The 17,721-nt window shown below is 40.8% G+C and overlaps 1 protein-coding gene across 1 annotated transcript; it reads right to left on the bottom strand.

Annotated features, from left to right (window-relative positions):
- On the bottom strand, positions 645-2,942 carry LOC18772581 (L-ascorbate oxidase homolog). Its single transcript, XM_007208225.2, has 3 exons — positions 2,429-2,942; positions 1,188-2,297; positions 645-1,100 (listed from the first exon to the last, which is right to left on the bottom strand). The coding sequence occupies exons 1-3, from the start codon at positions 2,674-2,676 to the stop codon at positions 794-796; spliced, it is 1,665 nt and encodes a 554-aa protein (XP_007208287.1). The 5' UTR covers positions 2,677-2,942; the 3' UTR covers positions 645-793.

The following is a 17,721-nucleotide window of genomic DNA, read 5'->3' as shown; positions in this document are numbered from 1 at the left end:
TGAGTGGAAGTAAGCATCACAAACAATATTGGGTTCATCTGCGCATGCATGGACACCACGCCATCTTCTCTGATAGGACTGCTTTGTTGATTTTGCTGCTGTTTGTTAGGAATGAAAATGTGGGTTTAAACTTCAAATTTCCCTAGGAAAAGGGGAATGTTTTGGGATAGACCCCTACCTCAAACTCAAAGTGATCTGTCTCTCAGAGGGACCAAAATTAAAAAAATTAAAAAAAAGAAAGATAGACCCCTACCAAACTACTTTTTCAAAGAAAAGGCGTTAGTACGTACTGCACTGCACTGAACTGATGAAAAAAAAAAACGCTAGCTCTCATGGAGTCTAACAGGTAAGTCTTTAATTTGGTGCACTCACTCAAACGTAGACACACGACAACACATACACATACACAGAGAAGAAAGACAAATGATGAGTGAAATCCATCGTGAGTGTGTACTTGTAGTATCCATATACATATGGCTATATATATAGGTTTTCCATGTTCACCTAACAATTTTGGTACATTTAAGTAGTTGATCTTATTTTTAATTTGATATGTAATGCATGGAAATATATGAAAAGGGAATATTACATACTCTTTGGTTCTTTTATTTTATGATTAAGAATAAATATATATAAATATATTAGAATTGAAAATTTATTGCATTTTGGAAAGGGTTGATACACATGCATGATCATCAGCCACTCCATTGCTTAATGACCATTCCTTTTTGTTGTACCGTACACTAGTACGAACTCCTATTTATACATAGTACGTAGATGATGAGATCAGAGTTTAGGCGCCGGCGCTGTATGGAGGGGGCTTAGGCAAATCCTTGACAATGCCGCAGACGAGGGTGTTGTCTGGCAGGTTGTACTCGTCCCTGAGGGAGCGTGCTGGAGAGAGAACACTCACGTAGAACTGTTGTCCAAGGTAGCGCCTCTCGGATTGTTCTGACCTCACATTCCACATTCCAGCATTGTCGAAGGTCAACATGATGGCAGCCCAGGATTTGGGGAACACCTGGATGGTATGTCTGCTCACACCGTCCAAAAGGTTGTAGTTCTTTCTCTTTTCTGGGGCCCACCTCCCGGGCTCAATGCTGCATGCATGCGGTGCAAATAGTCATTCATTAGTTATTGAACTAATGATAATAATTTTAAAAAAATCCCAAATCTAAATTACTTACGCCACCGCAAAGAAGGAGTATCCATCCAAATTCCACGACTGAATGCTCTTCTCGTGGTTCTCAAAGATGATCTCCACGAAGTTACGGAAGGTCTGGTTGACAACGTTGGGTGCCAAGGTGACCTTGTCTTCAACTGTGGCGGGGGGATCATCCTGGATGGTGTCGTACTTGAAGACCTTGTCAGCAACTCCATAGTACTCAGCCAGCTTGAGTGGGGTTTCGGGGTCCACGTGGGAGACTCCGTTGATAGCATAGCGGAGCTTGCCATCGACCTTGGTGGCGGAGTTGACGATCTTCAGGGTGCGGGTGATGTTGATCTTGCCGTAGTGGTAAGAGCCCTGAGGGTTAGGCCTGGCAGCACTGGCAGTGAGGTTCCAGCGGAAGGAACGGAACTGGTTGAGAGACCAGGCCCATCCTACAGGAGCCTCGGGGAGCTCGGGGGACGCTGGGCCATTACCATTTTCGTAGCGCATGATGCCTTTGCCGGTCAACACCTTCTTGGTGAATCGGGTGGAGGCCACCATGTAGTAGTCCTTGGGGTCTTTGTCGGCAGTCACAAGCACCGAGAAGCATTGTCCCACGTGCACATCAAGCGACTCGTAGGTGTTCTGCACGGTGTGGGAGCCCTCCATCTCAACAAGCTTCATTGGGTGGCCTTGGATCCTGAAGTTGAGGGAGTTCTTGAGCCCCACGTTGCAGATCCTGTACTTGTAGGTCTTGCCTGGCTTCATGGTGAAGAGGGGCTCGTCTTTGCCGTCTCCCTTTGCTGATTTGCCGTTGATGATGACACCGTCAGGCCTTGCCATGGAGCGACCGCTGTCCAAGTGTTTCTTGAGAGCGGTGTGGCCTTTTGCGTACCAGTCACCGATGAGGACAGTGTAGTCATCCTCTGGATCAGCATAAGGAACGGGGATCAGCAGACGACTGTTGATGCGGAGGCCACCGAAGCCACCGGATGCCCTGTGCATGGCAGTGATGGGATAGTAAAAGTAGCTCCCAATCTGGTCCTTGACCTGGAAGCGGTAGGTGTAGTTCTGACCAGGGGGGATGGGGCACATGGTTCCAAGGGTTCCATCTTGCCATGAGTTCTTCCTCTGTTGGACACCGCTCCTACATGAATTAATTCCATTTTTATTGGAGAGGTGGTCAATAAAGTAGTCAATAAATAAATGTGATACAAATAGTTTTATTAATTAAATTGGAATATGTAAATCAATGAACGCGTAAGTTCATATACTTACCATGTGAAAAGGAGTGGTTCATCAAGGTTATTGAAGACGTTGAGCACGATGTTGTTGTTGCTGGTGGAGTTGATGTTGGGTCCCGGAAACTGGCCATTGATGAGAATTCCTTGTTGGGGGACTCCGAGGGGAGAGATGGTTCCGTAGGTGACATTCCATGTGAAGTACAGGTAAGGGTCTTCACCCTGGACCACCGATATTACTCCGGCGGAGAGGCAGAACAACAGCATATACATCACGGAACTCATGTCTCTTATTTCACCACTATTCAACCCTTTCCTCAAGCAATTATTATTTATGTCCCTTATATTTATTCGAAGAAGAAGATACTTATTGCTTCTTCTACGATCTTCATCCTTCCCAACCCTTCCCTTTTATACACCTCTTTCACAATTTCTCAACCATTCAAACTTTCCGGGATCGTCTCTCAGCTCACCCGTCTTTCTTGTCCCTTACTTTGCGCCCGCCCTTTCATTTTCTTTTCCTCTCTTGTTCCCTTTAGACTCTATCTCTCTCAACGCATGCACCAACAACCAAGACTACGTCAGGAAATTCCACAAATCTCGGCTCAGGCTGGACCTGGGAATTTCTTCTGCACCTTAAAATATTATGCGGGGTGAAATTCTGCACCCTTGGATACGATTAGGCCATGAACCGGGGCCGTCCAAATGCAATATTATCATGTGCGAAAATGACAAATGGAGCCATCTTTAATTTAGTATGTCTTTACTAAAGAAAAAGAATGTTTGCTCTTTCTGTTTGGCTATATTTGCTATTTCAGTTTCTTCTCAAGTTCAAAAATCAAAATGATCAGAAAAGTACCAAATATGAGCAACGCTGCTTTTATGTACTATCTAAACCACATTTGGTCATAATTATCTTTATGGAGAAAATTAAATTTTCATCTCATACGTACGTGTTGGATAATTACTTTTACTGGGAGATTTTCATCTCCATGTTGATAAAATAGATAAAATATATTGATGTAACATTAATATTAAGTCTTAGAAAAATAAGTAAATATAAAAAGGATGTCGGCAAGAATACTCATTAAAGAGAATATTAGGCAAAACTTATACAATATTAATGTTACAATTGCGATACAACTTTTTGTCGTCAACTTATACAATATTGGTTATAACAAACTAACTCTTCCTTAACTAATGGTAAATATTGTTGATCCCACAAATTTTCCTTGCTTAAGAAAAATTAGCTTCTTCGCACACGTTTTCGCGCCTGCAAGAGGCTTTTTTTGTAAAAAAAAAAATAATTTTATTTTAGAATCAAAAAAGATAATGGGTAGTTGTGTTCTATAAAAATTGGATTCCATTATCTGATTTTTTTTTAAAATTTAATATGAAAAAAATGTGAATTTACCATATTATCCTCATTTAATTAATAATTTCAATTCTTAAAATTTGCATTAACCAATGACATTTTCTGATATTTCGAATGTTTTACCATTTTCTACCTTTTGCTTTATATATATTAATGTTAAAATAGGAGACACGTCATTAAATAAGGATAAATAGCACATTCACAATATTTTTAAGATTACACTCTTGTTCCTAGCTTTCACGTGGAGTTTCGAATGTTTTCATCATCTTCGCTATATACTCTTATGGTGTTATAATAAAACATCTTTTTTAACCAAAAAAATTTATTAAAAAAATACATGTTTTGCAATTACCCATGAAAATAGGAGTCAGCCCATCTTCAAAACTTTAAGGCCTTCTGGATTTATTTTATATACTAGCCCCTTGGCCCATGCGTCAATTAGTTTTATTTTTTATTTTATTTTTAGAATTAAGAAAAGATAATATGGGTAGTTATGTTCCATAACAGTATGACATATTATCAGATTTTGTTTTTAATTTTAATTTTTTTAAATATCAATTATTAATGTTTGAATTAACTAAGGGCATTTTTTGGTATTTTGAATGTTTCACCATTCTCTGCCTTTTGCTTTATATATACTAGCCTCTCCACACGCGCTTCCGCGCCTGCGAGAGGCTTTTTTTTAAAAAAACATTTAAATTTATTTTAGAATTAAAAAAGATAATGGGTAGTTGTGTTCCCTAAAAATAGGATCCATTATCTGCTTTTTATTTTTATTTTTATTTTTTTAAATATGAAAAAGTGTGAATTTACCGTATTATCCTCATTTAATTAATAATTTGAATTCTTAATGTTTGCATTAACCAAGGGCATTTTCTGGTATTTTGAATGTTTCACCATTCTCTGCCTTTTGCTTTATATTTATAGATATATTTAAAAAAAATTAAAAATAGTTTTTAAAATAAAAGAGCAAAAGAATAACAAAAAGTCGCAATTGACACATGCTCACGTTCGCGTGTAAATAAACAAAGAGGAATCCATGAATAGAAGTCATTTTCCATTTCTTCTTACACCCAACGGTTGTAAGTAAACGTGCCAAACTTTAGTGAAATTATTTCTAATTAAAGGAGGAAAGCTAATTAAAAGTGTTTTTAATTAGTGTGGAAAAATATGATCGTTCTGGGTAATATAAATAGTTTTTTGTTATAAAACTAGAGGGAGAAAATGTAGAGAGAAGTGATATGCTAAAGACAAAGTTTCACCATGTTTATTCTTTTCTAAATCTTTGGTAGAACCACCTATTTATAGGCTTACAAGATAGGAGATTGAATACCATCATTTACAATATACCTATAGGTTACAAGCACTAATTACAAATACTTAGTGCATAGGTTACATAAAATCCAACGGTGGAATATTAAGAGGTATGGTGGTCATCCACCAACTCATGCATTTACAACACTCCCCCTTGGATGTCCACCATACAATGACATAGTTCCCTCATTAAAAACCTTGCTTGGAAAACCCAGTGGGACAAAACCAAAGCGAAGGGAAAAAGAGTGAAACTTTCTTCTGAATCATTGATATGGTGTTGGATGAGCTTATATTGCCTCGTTAAAACCTTGCTAGGAAAAACCCAGTGGGACAAAAACCTTGTCGAAGGGAAAAAGAGTACAACGCGCATATGCCTTGAATGTAGTAGAATTGGGATGCTCCCCCTGATTGATATCTCCCCCTGATTAATATCTCTCCTTCTCTGATTTGAGCAATACAAGCAACATTGTCTTCATACATGATCATCTATCACACTATTCAACCTGCTTTTCACTTTTCAAATGATTGAAATCTTTAGGAGTATTAACAACTAATTTAGTAGTTAGAATATGTTACAACAATATCAAATTTGAATTCAAAATACTCAAACTCTTAGTGTTGACTCTTAATTAAGAATATTGTGGTACTTTATATCCTTCAAGAGGTTGCTTCATCTGATATATCTCAAATATTTCATGAGCTTTGAGGATTTCCATGTACCATCACTACTACATTTTACACTTTGCGCGACGAAGAACAAAACGTCGCGCAAAGTCGCATTTAGCCGCCCCAATTTCAGCGCGACAAAAACATCGTCGCGCATATTCCGTCGCGCGAAGATCGTGAAGAAAGCCTTTGCGCGACGAGGTACAACCCTTCGTCGCGCAAAAGTGTGCGACGGGTAAACCATCGTTGCACCAACGGTGTGGAGACGAAACAACCCTTCGTCGCAAAAGTATTTGCGCGACGATCGAGTATGCGGCGCACGTATATTTGCGAGACGACGGGAATTGCGCGACGAAACATTATTCATCGCGCAAAATATGTATGGGAGACGTATATGTTCGTCGCAGAACAATTCGCGCGATGAGAAAGTTTTCGTCGCACATATATTTGCGAGACGACGGGAATTGCGCGACGAAACATTATTCGTCGCGCAAAATATGTATGGGAGACGTATATGTTCGTCGCAGAACAATTCGCGCGATGAGAAAGTTTTCGTCGCACATATAATTGCGCGACGAAAAATTATGTCGTCGGCCAAATATTTTGCGCGACGAAACATTTCGTCGCGCGAAACGTGTTATGTGTTCGTCGCGCATGAATTAAATTTTTTTTTTTAATTACATGTTGGTTTGCGCGACGAAAGATTTTCCGTCGCGCAAAAATAATATATATATATATTTTTTATTTGAAATAAAATTGGTTTCTTTTTATTGATTAAACAATGAAATTGCAATAAAAATAAATTAGAATAAAATTTTGTTATAAAATAAAATAAAATAAATGTATTACAAATAAAATAAATACACTAATCAAATAATGAATCAAAATCAACCGAGTCGTCGCCAGTATGCGGCTCGGAGGGCGGGGCGTTCACCGGGGCAGTGGTCTGGTGGGGATGCCCGGGATGGACGGGCTCAGAGGTCGGCGCATCAAAATGCGGGACTGGAATGCCGGACTGTGCGAGGGACTGCAGAATGACCGACATCTGGCTCTGAAGAGTGGCCACCTGTGCTGTCAAAGCAGTGACCTGACTGTTTGACTGCGCCGATGAACGAGGTCGAGGTTCCCTCCGCCGGGCATTCCCCATCCCTCAACAATATGTCCCCGGCCTCCTCCCGAGAGTCTGATCCAACGTCTCCGTCAAGATCTGAAATCCAGCATCCTGTGGAGGAGCCACAGACTCGATCGGAGTCTTGGGAGGAAGCTGGGTGGCGGACTCCTGAAGGACAAGCTGGCTCCTCTCCACCATCGTCGTCTGTTGAACATAACATAAAATATAAATTAAAACATGCATATAAATTGAATGCGTAACATAAGAATTAAAATTAAATAATACTTACATGAAGGGACTCGGCCAACTCATTCCCGGGTCGAACATAAACATCACCAAAGACGTCGATCTCTGGGAACTTGGACCCCTCCTAAATTGAACAAGAGAAGAAAAATATTAGTATGAAAAAAATAAATTAATAAAAATGACATTAAAAATGAAATAAAAATTTTGTGATTATTACCCGACGCCGTGCATCCATCCTATAAGAAAAGGGTCTTCTTCCTCCTATTACCCTTATTCACTTGGGCTTTATTCTGTTATACAAAAAATGAAACGTATTAGTTAAAATATAAAAAATTAAATAATAATGAAATAAAAAAATAAAATAAACATTAATAAGTAATAAGTAATAATTAAACAAATATAATTAAAAAAATACCGCAAATTCGGGCGCTTGAAAATGAGCGCAGAGCCACTCCCAACTATCCTCCCGCCCCTCAAGCTCCTTCGGGCAACCCTCCTGAAGAGCGACTTGCGGATCATCATAGGCCTGAAAATGGTGGTGCAAGTCGCTCTTCCACTGCTTGTACCTCTCAGCGAAGAGTCTGTTGACGTACGTCAACGACTCTTCGTCGAGATCCTCCAAGTTATAGTTCGTCTGCAATCAATTAATTAGATACGTTAAGTAATAGAAATATACACAATTTTAAAGAAAAATAATGAAAATGTAAGGTACATACCGACAACTGGCCGCGAACCTCCGCCTGGATCTCGTCAGGCATGACCCTCCAAGACTTCCATTGCATCGGGCAATGGGTCCGCACGACGTGGCCAATGTCGTGGGCCAAGGAGCTATGCAACTCCGCCGTCGGTGCAGCCCGATGGCGCTCGTCGTATCCAATGCTGATACGACTGTTGGTCACCCGGGTGACCTTCGCCGTCTTCAGCTGACGACACGGTCCTCGGGTGTTCCTCTTCGCTGCAAAGAAATAAGGTATTAATGTTAAATAAAAAAACATTGTCAAATTTCAATATAAAATTAACAATACAAAAGTGTAGTTATACCTGGCTGTGATCCCGAGGCACCAGTACCGTCGGTCGATGTCGTGTCGATGGTGTCGGTGGGCCGGTGCCGCCGCCTAGCACTAGCTGGCTGCGCCACGGATGACGCAGATGACACAGGCGCCTGGGGCGCCCCGGGACCAACCACCACGTGGTCCAACAAAGCAGGAGCAGTGGCAGCAGATGCCGACTGAGCCGGGGGATCCGAACTCGGTGCAGTCGTCATCGACCTACCACGTCTAATCAAGTCTGACATCTGCACATATAATTTCATTCAGAATGTAAACTAATTAATTAAAAGCATAGCCTGACCTAGGGTTTGGAATTTCGGAGTATCCGGGACTCCGATCAACGATCGGTCGAATCCTAAACGATCCTAGAAACACAAAGGTACAACTACGCGAGTTTCAGTTCGATCCAACGGTCCGAACATATCAAACCTGGAAATCGCACAATAGGCGAAATTCGATCAAGACTCAAACGGTAACCAAATTCAAATCCGAGCAAACCTACGCGCTCGTGACAAACAGGGGATCGCTCTGGGACACAATGCCCCACTGCCACAGCATCCCACGCGCCACCACACGCGCCGGCAGCGCGTGGGTGTCCAAAGCGATAACATTCGCCGGAAAATTCTAAAAACTAACGGCCAAGGTTCCTACCCTAGGTTGAAAACAATATTTGGCGCCACTTTTGTTCTCGGACCTACCCCGAAAAATGGCCGGAAGTGGCCGGATTTGAAATTCCCAAACCGGCCAAAACTTAGGGTTTTAATTCCTATTTCCTATAGCCAAAATTCAACAAATCCTAACCAACCATCAGCTAGAGCACAAAAAATAGTCCAGAAAGCATACCTCAGGCGTCGGAAATTGTGGCCGGAGGAGAGAGAAACGGACGGCAAAGATTCGGGAAAAAATCGGCAGGCTCGACGGCGCGCTCGACGGCGGAGGCAGGGGAGGCTACGGCAGGAGCGGCGGTGGCTGAGGTGACGGCGGAGAGAGAGGGCTGAGGTGACGGCGGAGAGAGAGGCAAACGGAGGAAAAAACCAGAAATGGGGAAGAAGGAGGCATCGCGACGTTTCTGCAAATTTTTACGACTTTGCGCGACGAATCACATCATTCGTCGCGCAAAAGGCTATTAATGAATCTTGCGCGACGCCATATCCGTCGCGCAAGATCTGTCAGAACGCCAAATTCTGAAAGTGGATTAGGGTCTGTAACTTTTGCGCGACGAAATAGACATACTTCGTCGCGCAAAAGGCTGTCTTTCCGCCACAAAATATCTGCCAAAAAATGAGTCAAGAAAACTAAACTGATTCAACAACACTTGTCTGTAGCGTGAGCTCGGGTTGGACATAAAAGATCTGCCAAAACATGAGTCAAAAAAATTGAACTGATTCAACAATTTCCGTCTGTACCGTGAGCTAGGGTTGGCCACATCAAAGGCTAGAAGTTTCCAATTTGAGTGGAAAAAGTATGAGGCATCACATTAGATATTGAGGATTCGAATGGACACAAAATATCTGCCAAAACATGAATCAAGAAAACTAAACTGATTCAACAACACTTGTCTGTAGCGTGAGCTAGGGTTGGCCACATACAGGGCTAGGAGTGTCCAATTTGATTGGAAAAAGTATGAGGGTTCACATTAGGGATTGAGGATTCGAATGGACACAAAAGATCTGCCAAAACATGAGTCAAAAAAATTGAACTGATTGAACCATACCCGTCTGTACCGTGAGCTAGGGTTGGCCACATCAAAGGCTAGGAGTTTCCAATTTGAGCGGAAAAAGTATGACACTTCACATTAGAGATTGAGGATTCGAATGGACACAAAATATCTGCCAAAACATGAGTCAAGAAAACTAAACTGATTCAACAACAATTGTCTGTACCGTGAGCTAGGGTTGGCCACATAAAAGGCTAGGAGTGTCCAATTTGATTGGAAAAAGTATGAGAGTTCACATTAAAGATTGAGGATTCGAATGGACACAAAATATCTGCCAAAACCTATATCAACAACACTTGTCTGTAGCGTGAGCTAGGGTTGGCCACATACAAGGCTGTCCAATTTGATTGGAAAAAGTATCAGAGTTCACAATAGAGACTGAGGATTCGAATGGACACAAAATATCTGCCAAAACATGAATCAAGAAAACTAAACTGATTCAACAACACTTGTCTGTAGCGTGAGCTAGGGTTGGCCACATACAGCGCTAGGAGTGTCCAATTTGATTGAAAAAAGTATGAGAGTTCACATTAGAGATTGAGGATTCGAATGGACACAAAAGATCTGCCAAAACATGAGTCAAAAAAATTGAACAGATTCAACAATATCCGTCTGTACCGTGAGCTAGGGTTGGCCACATCAAAGGCTAGAAGTTTCCAATTTGAGCGGAAAAAGTATGACACTTCACCTTAGAGATTGAGGATTCGAATGGACACAAAATATCTACCAAAAAATGAGTCAAGAAAACTAAACTGATTCAACAACACTTGTCTGTAGCGTGAGCTAAGGTTGGCCACATACAAGGCTAGGAGTGTCCAATTTGATTGGAAAAAGAATGAGAGTTCACATTAGAGATTGAGGATTCGAATGGACATAAAAGATCTGCCAAAACATGAGTCAAAAAAATTGAACTGATTCAACAATATCCGTCTGTACCGTGAGCTAGGGTTGGCCACATCAAAGGCTAGAAGTTTCCAATTTGAGTGGAAAAAGTATGAGGCATCACATTAGATATTGAGGATTCGAATGGACACAAAATATCTGCCAAAACATGAATCAAGAAAACTAAACTTATTCAACAACACTTGTCTGTAGCGTGAGCTAGGGTTGGCCACATACAGGGCTAGGAGTGTCCAATTTGATTGGAAAAAGTATGAGGGTTCACATTAGAGATTGAGGATTCGAATGGACACAAAAGATCTGCCAAAACATGAGTCAAAAAAATTAAACTGATTCAACAACAATTGTCTGTACCGTGAGCTAGGGTTGGCCACATAAAAGGCTAGGAGTGTCCAATTTGATTGGAAAAAGAATGAGAGTTCACATTAGTGATTGAGGATTCGAATGGACACAAAAGATCTGCCAAAACATGAGTCAAAAAAATTGAACTGATTCAACCATACCCGTCTGTACCGTGAGCTAGGGTTGGCCACATCAAAGGCTAGGAGTTTCCAATTTGAGCGGAAAAAGTATGACACTTCACATTAGAGATTGAGGATTCGAATGGACACAAAATATCTGCCAAAAAATGAGTCAAGAAAACTAAACTGATTCAACAACACTTGTCTGTAGCGTGAGCTAGGGTTGGCCACATACAAGGCTAGGAGTGTCCAATTTGATTGGAAAAAGTATGAGAGTTCACATTAAAGATTGAGGATTCGAATGGACACAAAATATCTGCCAAAACATGAATCAAGAAAACTAAACTGATTCAACAACACTTGTCTGTAGCGTGAGCTAGGGTTGGCCACATACAAGGCTAGGAGTGTCCAATTTGATTGGAAAAAGTATCAGAGTTCACAATAGAGATTGAGGATTCGAATGGACACAAAATATCTGCCAAAACATGAATCAAGAAAACTAAACTGATTCAACAACACTTGTCTGTAGCGTGAGCTAGGGTTGGCCACATCAAACGCTAGAAGTTTCCAATTTGAGTGGAAAAAGTATGAGGCTTCACATTAGATATTGAGAATTCGAATGGACACAAAATATCTGCCAAAACATGAATCAAGAAAACTAAACTGATTCAACAACACTTGTCTGTAGCGTGAGCTAGGGTTGGCCACATACAAGGCTAGGGGTGTCCAATTTGATTGGAAAAAGTATGAGAGTTCACATTAGAGATTGAGGATTCGAATGGACACAAAAGATCTGCCAAAACATGAGTCAAAAAAATTGAACTGATTCAACCGTACCCGTCTGTACCGTGAGCTAGGGTTGGCCACATCAAAGGCTAGGAGTTTTCAATTTGAGTGGAAAAAGTATGACACTTCACATTAGAGATTGAGGATTCGAATGGACACAAAAGATCTGCCAAAACATGAGTCAAAAAAATTGAACAGATTCAACAATATCCGTCTGTACCGTGAGCTAGGGTTGGCCACATCAAACGCTAGAAGTTTCCAACTTGAATGGAAAAAGTATGAGGCTTCACATTAGATATTGAGGATTTGAACGGACACAAAATATCTGCCAAAATATGAATCAAGAAAAGTAAACTGATTCAACAACACTTGTCTGTAGCGTGAGCTAGGGTTGGCCACATACAAGGCTAGGAGTGTCCAATTTGATTGGAAAAAGAATGAGAGTTCACATTAGAGATTGAGGATTCGAATGGACATAAAAGATCTGCCAAAACATGAGTCAAAAAAATTGAACTGATTCAACAATATCCGTCTGTACCGTGAGCTAGGGTTGGCCACATCAAAGGCTAGAAGTTTCCAATTTGAGTGGAAAAAGTATGAGGCATCACATTAGATATTGAGGATTCGAATGGACACAAAATATCTGCCAAAACATGAATCAAGAAAACTAAACTTATTCAACAACACTTGTCTGTAGCGTGAGCTAGGGTTGGCCACATACAGGGCTAGGAGTGTCCAATTTGATTGGAAAAAGTATGAGGGTTCACATTAGAGATTGAGGATTCGAATGGACACAAAAGATCTGCCAAAACATGAGTCAAAAAAATTAAACTGATTGAACCATACCCGTCTGTACCGTGAGCTAGGGTTGGCCACATCAAAGGCTAGGAGTTTCCAATTTGAGCGGAAAAAGTATGACACTTCACATTAGATATTGAGGATTCGAATGGACACAAAATATCTGCCAAAACATGAGTCTATATGAATACAATGACTGAATTTGATCTTCAATTTCAGATTTTTACACTAGGGGATACCACATAAACGTTAAGTTACATTTGCACAAATGTATAAACAAATTTTAGGGTTTTTGGTGAATATATGATTTTGATAGCACATGCAGTCTACGAAACAAGTTTCAGTCATCCAGCCGTGAAACTTGTTTTTTTAGACTTCGAGATCATAGACAGCAAAAATCGGACAAAAAAAACATTCAGAGATTAAGCAACGGGGTAAAACTTTTCGACGGTTCTAAATAAAAAGTGATGATTGAATGGTTATTTTAACTCCGATGTTGATGATTTTTTGCAGCTACAGTCCTACACTCCATATGAATATAATGAACTACTTCGATCGCCAATTTTAAATATATATGTGTGTATATATTATACTATAACGTTACCTAATATATATTTGCGCGACGAAGGTTTGCTTATCGTCGCGCAAAAATGCCATACGCGACGCATGTATATATGCGTCGCGGAAACTATGCGCGACCAGTTGTATTTGTTGCGCAAACATTACGCGACGCTTATGTATGCGTCGCGTATAGTATGTTTGCGCGACGATAAGGAGCCCTTCGTCGTGCAAGGATTTGGCGCCATAAATCCTCATTGATTTCAAATTGTGTATGCTTTGTATTTTTTAGAAAGGTTTTGTATTCATCATTTTTTATGCTTTGTATTTTGTGGAAAGGCTTTGTATTTCTGAATCAAGCTTTTGATTTTGAACACATCTCTCAATCAAGCTTTTGAGTTAATTCAGCCATGGCTTCTCTTCATGACACTCCAACATCTTCAGCTCCCATACCCCACTTCTTCAAGATAATTGTAGACGACACTTCTAAAAACATCAGAATTGTAAGCATCTCTCTCTCTATGCTAAGAATGTTTTCTGATTATTGAAATATTCATTTCTTTTGTTATTTTTATTGAAGCTTTAACTTGTTCTGTTCCGCAGAAAATTCCAATGAAGTTTGTGATGAAATATGGAGAATGAATACACAACTACATATGGACAACTACACATATTCAAAGATTTGTATTACACAAAATTAATACACTAACATAATAAATTTACAAATAAATTCATTATTCATCATCTGAACTATAATAACTTTCGTTATCGTCGCTATCATCACTCTCGGTCTCCCAATCTTCTTCCTCCTGCTCCTCTATAACTGCATCATCGGCGTTGCTAGGGCCCACTGCAACATCGTATCGGGGAAGATCACCGAGGTCAATTGTAATTGACTGAATCGGTATTTCGACTGAAGACACTCCTTCTATTTGAAACGGTTCTTGTATAACATTTGTATCCCGAAGTGTTTCCGCATCATTTTCCATTGAAGATTCTAAACGTTGGTCAGCCACATTGTCGACGTTGTTGTCACTTGGGTCTAGTTCTGGTATATCATACACGTTCCTATGATCCATCTTCTGCACAACTTTTCACCCGTTTCCGGCTTTAGGGTCATCTAGATACACAATTTGGGACGCCATGTTTGCCAAAATGTACGGGTCGTCATCATACCAAGTTCTGTTAATGTTCACAGACAGTACTCCATGGTCGATTTTAACACTTCCCGCCCTATTTGGGTTGGTATCGAACCATCGACACTTAAACATGATGACTTGGTATCGATCTTTGTAAAGCAATTGCACGACAGTTGTCAGTTTGCCATAGAAATCAATGTCTGTACTTTCGCCTCCACCTGGGACATGAACACCGCTATTTTGCGTACACAACTTGTCATCTCGTGCGGCCCCCAAAAATTTGACGCCGTTAACATTACAACCCGAGAACAATTCAGCGCGAATTGGGCCGAACGCCAAGTTATATAACTCATCACTGTAAGTGGGGGAATTCGATGATTTCAATTTATTCACCTAATAGTATACAAAACCATTTACATGTTAGTCTGACAAAATTAAATACTAAAATTTATATTTGTCAATTACAAAACACTTATAACTTACAGAATCCAAAAACCATTGTGGAAATAATTCACGGTGTTTCCGGGCAACCAAATGTGATGGATATTCTCGCTTCATCATCTGTTCATGCTCATCTAAGTAGGCCATTATCTCATCACAATTGTTCAGTACGAACCAATGCGCTACCTCCATGTCATTTCTAGAAAACGACTCTCCTCGTCCAGGATCTCCAAATGGTCGTGCGCTTTGGGCAAAAACAGAAAGTTTTTCATTTCTCATACCTCCGTCATTATTGCGGTGAGGACGATTGAAAACCGTCTCCACATCTTTTAAATACATTCCACAGAAAGTAAGCGACTCATATTAAACCCAAGCCTCTATAATTGATCCTTCGGGCTTTGCCCTGTTGCGTACACTTTTTTTCAGCTCTCCGAGAAGCCTGCCAAAATAAAACGATATGATACAAATTAGCAAAGTGTCGATAATGATGCATACACAAATGATAAAGATTATATACCTTTCTATTGGATACATCCAGCGATAGTTGACAGGACCAGCAAGCAATGCCTCTTCTGGCAAGTGAACCATCACGTGCATCATACTTGTAAAGAAAGCTGGAGGAAATATCATCTCAAACTTGCATAGGACTTGGACAATGTCATGGCGCAACTGAAACATGTCTGTCCTTCGCAATGTTTTTGCCGTCAGTTGGGAAAAAAATCTGGATAACAACATGATTGGCTTCACCACATCTTCCGGCAGTAAGTGTCGAATACCCACAGGAAGTAGGCGTTGCATGAACACATGGCAGTCATGGCTCTTAAGTCCAGTAAATTTACCCCCATCGACATTCACGCAACGTGCGATATTAGAAGCATACCCATCGGGAAATTTGACAGACGATACAAACTTTAGAAACTCCTTTTTGTCATTCGGTTTCATAGAAAAGAATGCAAGATCCCTTCTAGCTTTATCACTGTCCCTATTCATCCATAAACCCCTTCGTATGCCCATTCTTTCCAAATCAAGACGAGCTTTGATCGTGTCCTTCGTCTTCCCCTCGATATCTAGAATCGTGCCCACCAATGTGTCGAAAACATTTTTCTCAACATGCATCACATCTAGATTGTGCCTCAATTTTAGTTTCGACCAATATGGGAGCTCAAAAAACATAGACTTGTGCGTCCAGTTCAAATGTGTAGAAGGTCGGGTCCGACTAACTGTTTTCCCGAACGGAGCAAAATCCAAACGGTTCAGCTGTTCCAAGATCTCATCACCGGACCATTCTCTAGGTCTGAGGCGACGCTCTATGTTCCCGTCGAACTCTTTATCTTTTTCTCGCCACTCGTGGTCCCATGGCAACCATCTCCGATGACCAAGGTAACAAACTTTTCCCGCGTGCCAACCAGAAGTTACATCTTCCTTGCATACAGGACATGCCATATAACCCTTTGTGCTCCACCCAGAAACCATTGCATATGCTGGAAAATCATTCACAGTCCACATAACTGCTGCTCGCAAAGTGAACATCCTCCCAGTTGATTTATCGTACGTGCGAACACCGTTTGTCCATAAATCCTTCAGCTCATCAACCAGAGGCCTTAAGTACACATCAATTGACCTGCCAGGATCCTCAGTTATCAAAACAGTCATCATCATGTATTCTTTTTTCATGCATTTCCAAGGCGGCAAATTATATGGGAATGCGAAAATCGGCCAAGTGCTGTGGTGTTGGTTTAGAACCCCATACGGATTGAATCCGTCAGTGGCAAGTCCCAATCTAACATTTCGGGGATCAGCAGCAAACTCGGGGAACGTTCGATCGAACTCTTTCCATGCCTCCCCATCTGCAGGATGCCGCATCACATCATCGTCTACCCGTTTTTCCTTATGCCATCTCATGTCTGTGGCAGTATGCGTTGACATATACAATCGCTGCAACCTAGGTTTAAGGGGCAGATAACGCATGACTTTTTGTGGTATCTTAGTCGTTCTATTCTGGGATGTCAGTTTGAACCTCGACTCATTGCATATAGGGCATGTATCCAACGTTTCGTGCTCTTTGTAGAATAACATGCAATTATTTTTGCAAGCGTGGATTTTTTCATAACCCAATCCAAGACCGTGCAACACCTTCTGTGCATGTTTATGGTCTTTCGGCAAACAATTGTCCGTCGGAAGCATTCTCTTGAAAACCCCCAAAAAGTAATCGAAACACAAGTTCGACATACGATACTTTATTTTTCCGTGCATTAGCTCCACAATGGCAGTGAGAACGGAAAACCTCTCGCACCCCGAGTATAACTCTTGGTTGGCATTTTTTAACAGTTTTTCATACTGTTCAAACTCCGCACTGTCTATTGGTGTAGGCACGTCATCTTCCCCTTCCTGATTGATGTTGGTCGATGCGAATGGAAAAGCATCCTGTATAATACCCATGACTTGATCATTAGGATCCACAATAGGTTCAACATTGTCCACTCTCGGGGCATTTGAAGACGAAGCATGGTCTACTTGTTCGCCGTAAAGGTTCCAAATGCTATATGTTTCAATCATTCCATTCCTTACTAAATGAAATCCAACATTTTCAATTGTCTCCCACAACGTGTTGTTACACCTCCTACAAGGACAACGGATTCTAGTTGCACCCGGGTTGTGTCTACGTGCAAACTCAATAAAATCCTCGATTCCATCCAAGTATTCGTCTGCGCATCTATTCGGGTTCTGTATCCACCTTCTGCTCATAATTCCTGAAACCACAATCACGAC

This window comes from Prunus persica, chromosome G6 (genome assembly GCF_000346465.2).
Source record: "Prunus persica cultivar Lovell chromosome G6, Prunus_persica_NCBIv2, whole genome shotgun sequence".
NCBI classification, from domain to species: domain Eukaryota; kingdom Viridiplantae; phylum Streptophyta; class Magnoliopsida; order Rosales; family Rosaceae; genus Prunus; species Prunus persica.
Note: the sequence above shows the minus strand (reverse complement) of the source record. Positions and strands in the feature narration are given on the sequence as shown.

Coding starts and splice junctions, on each gene's coding strand:
- LOC18772581 (XM_007208225.2), bottom strand. CDS start 2,676: ATGAGTTCCGTGATGTATATGCTGTTGTTCTGCCTCTCCGCCGGAGTA. Junction 2,298..2,428: donor GAACCACTCCTTTTCACATG/GTAAGTATATGA, acceptor TAATTCATGTAG/GAGCGGTGTCCAACAGAGGA. Junction 1,101..1,187: donor TACTCCTTCTTTGCGGTGGC/GTAAGTAATTTA, acceptor GCATGCATGCAG/CATTGAGCCCGGGAGGTGGG.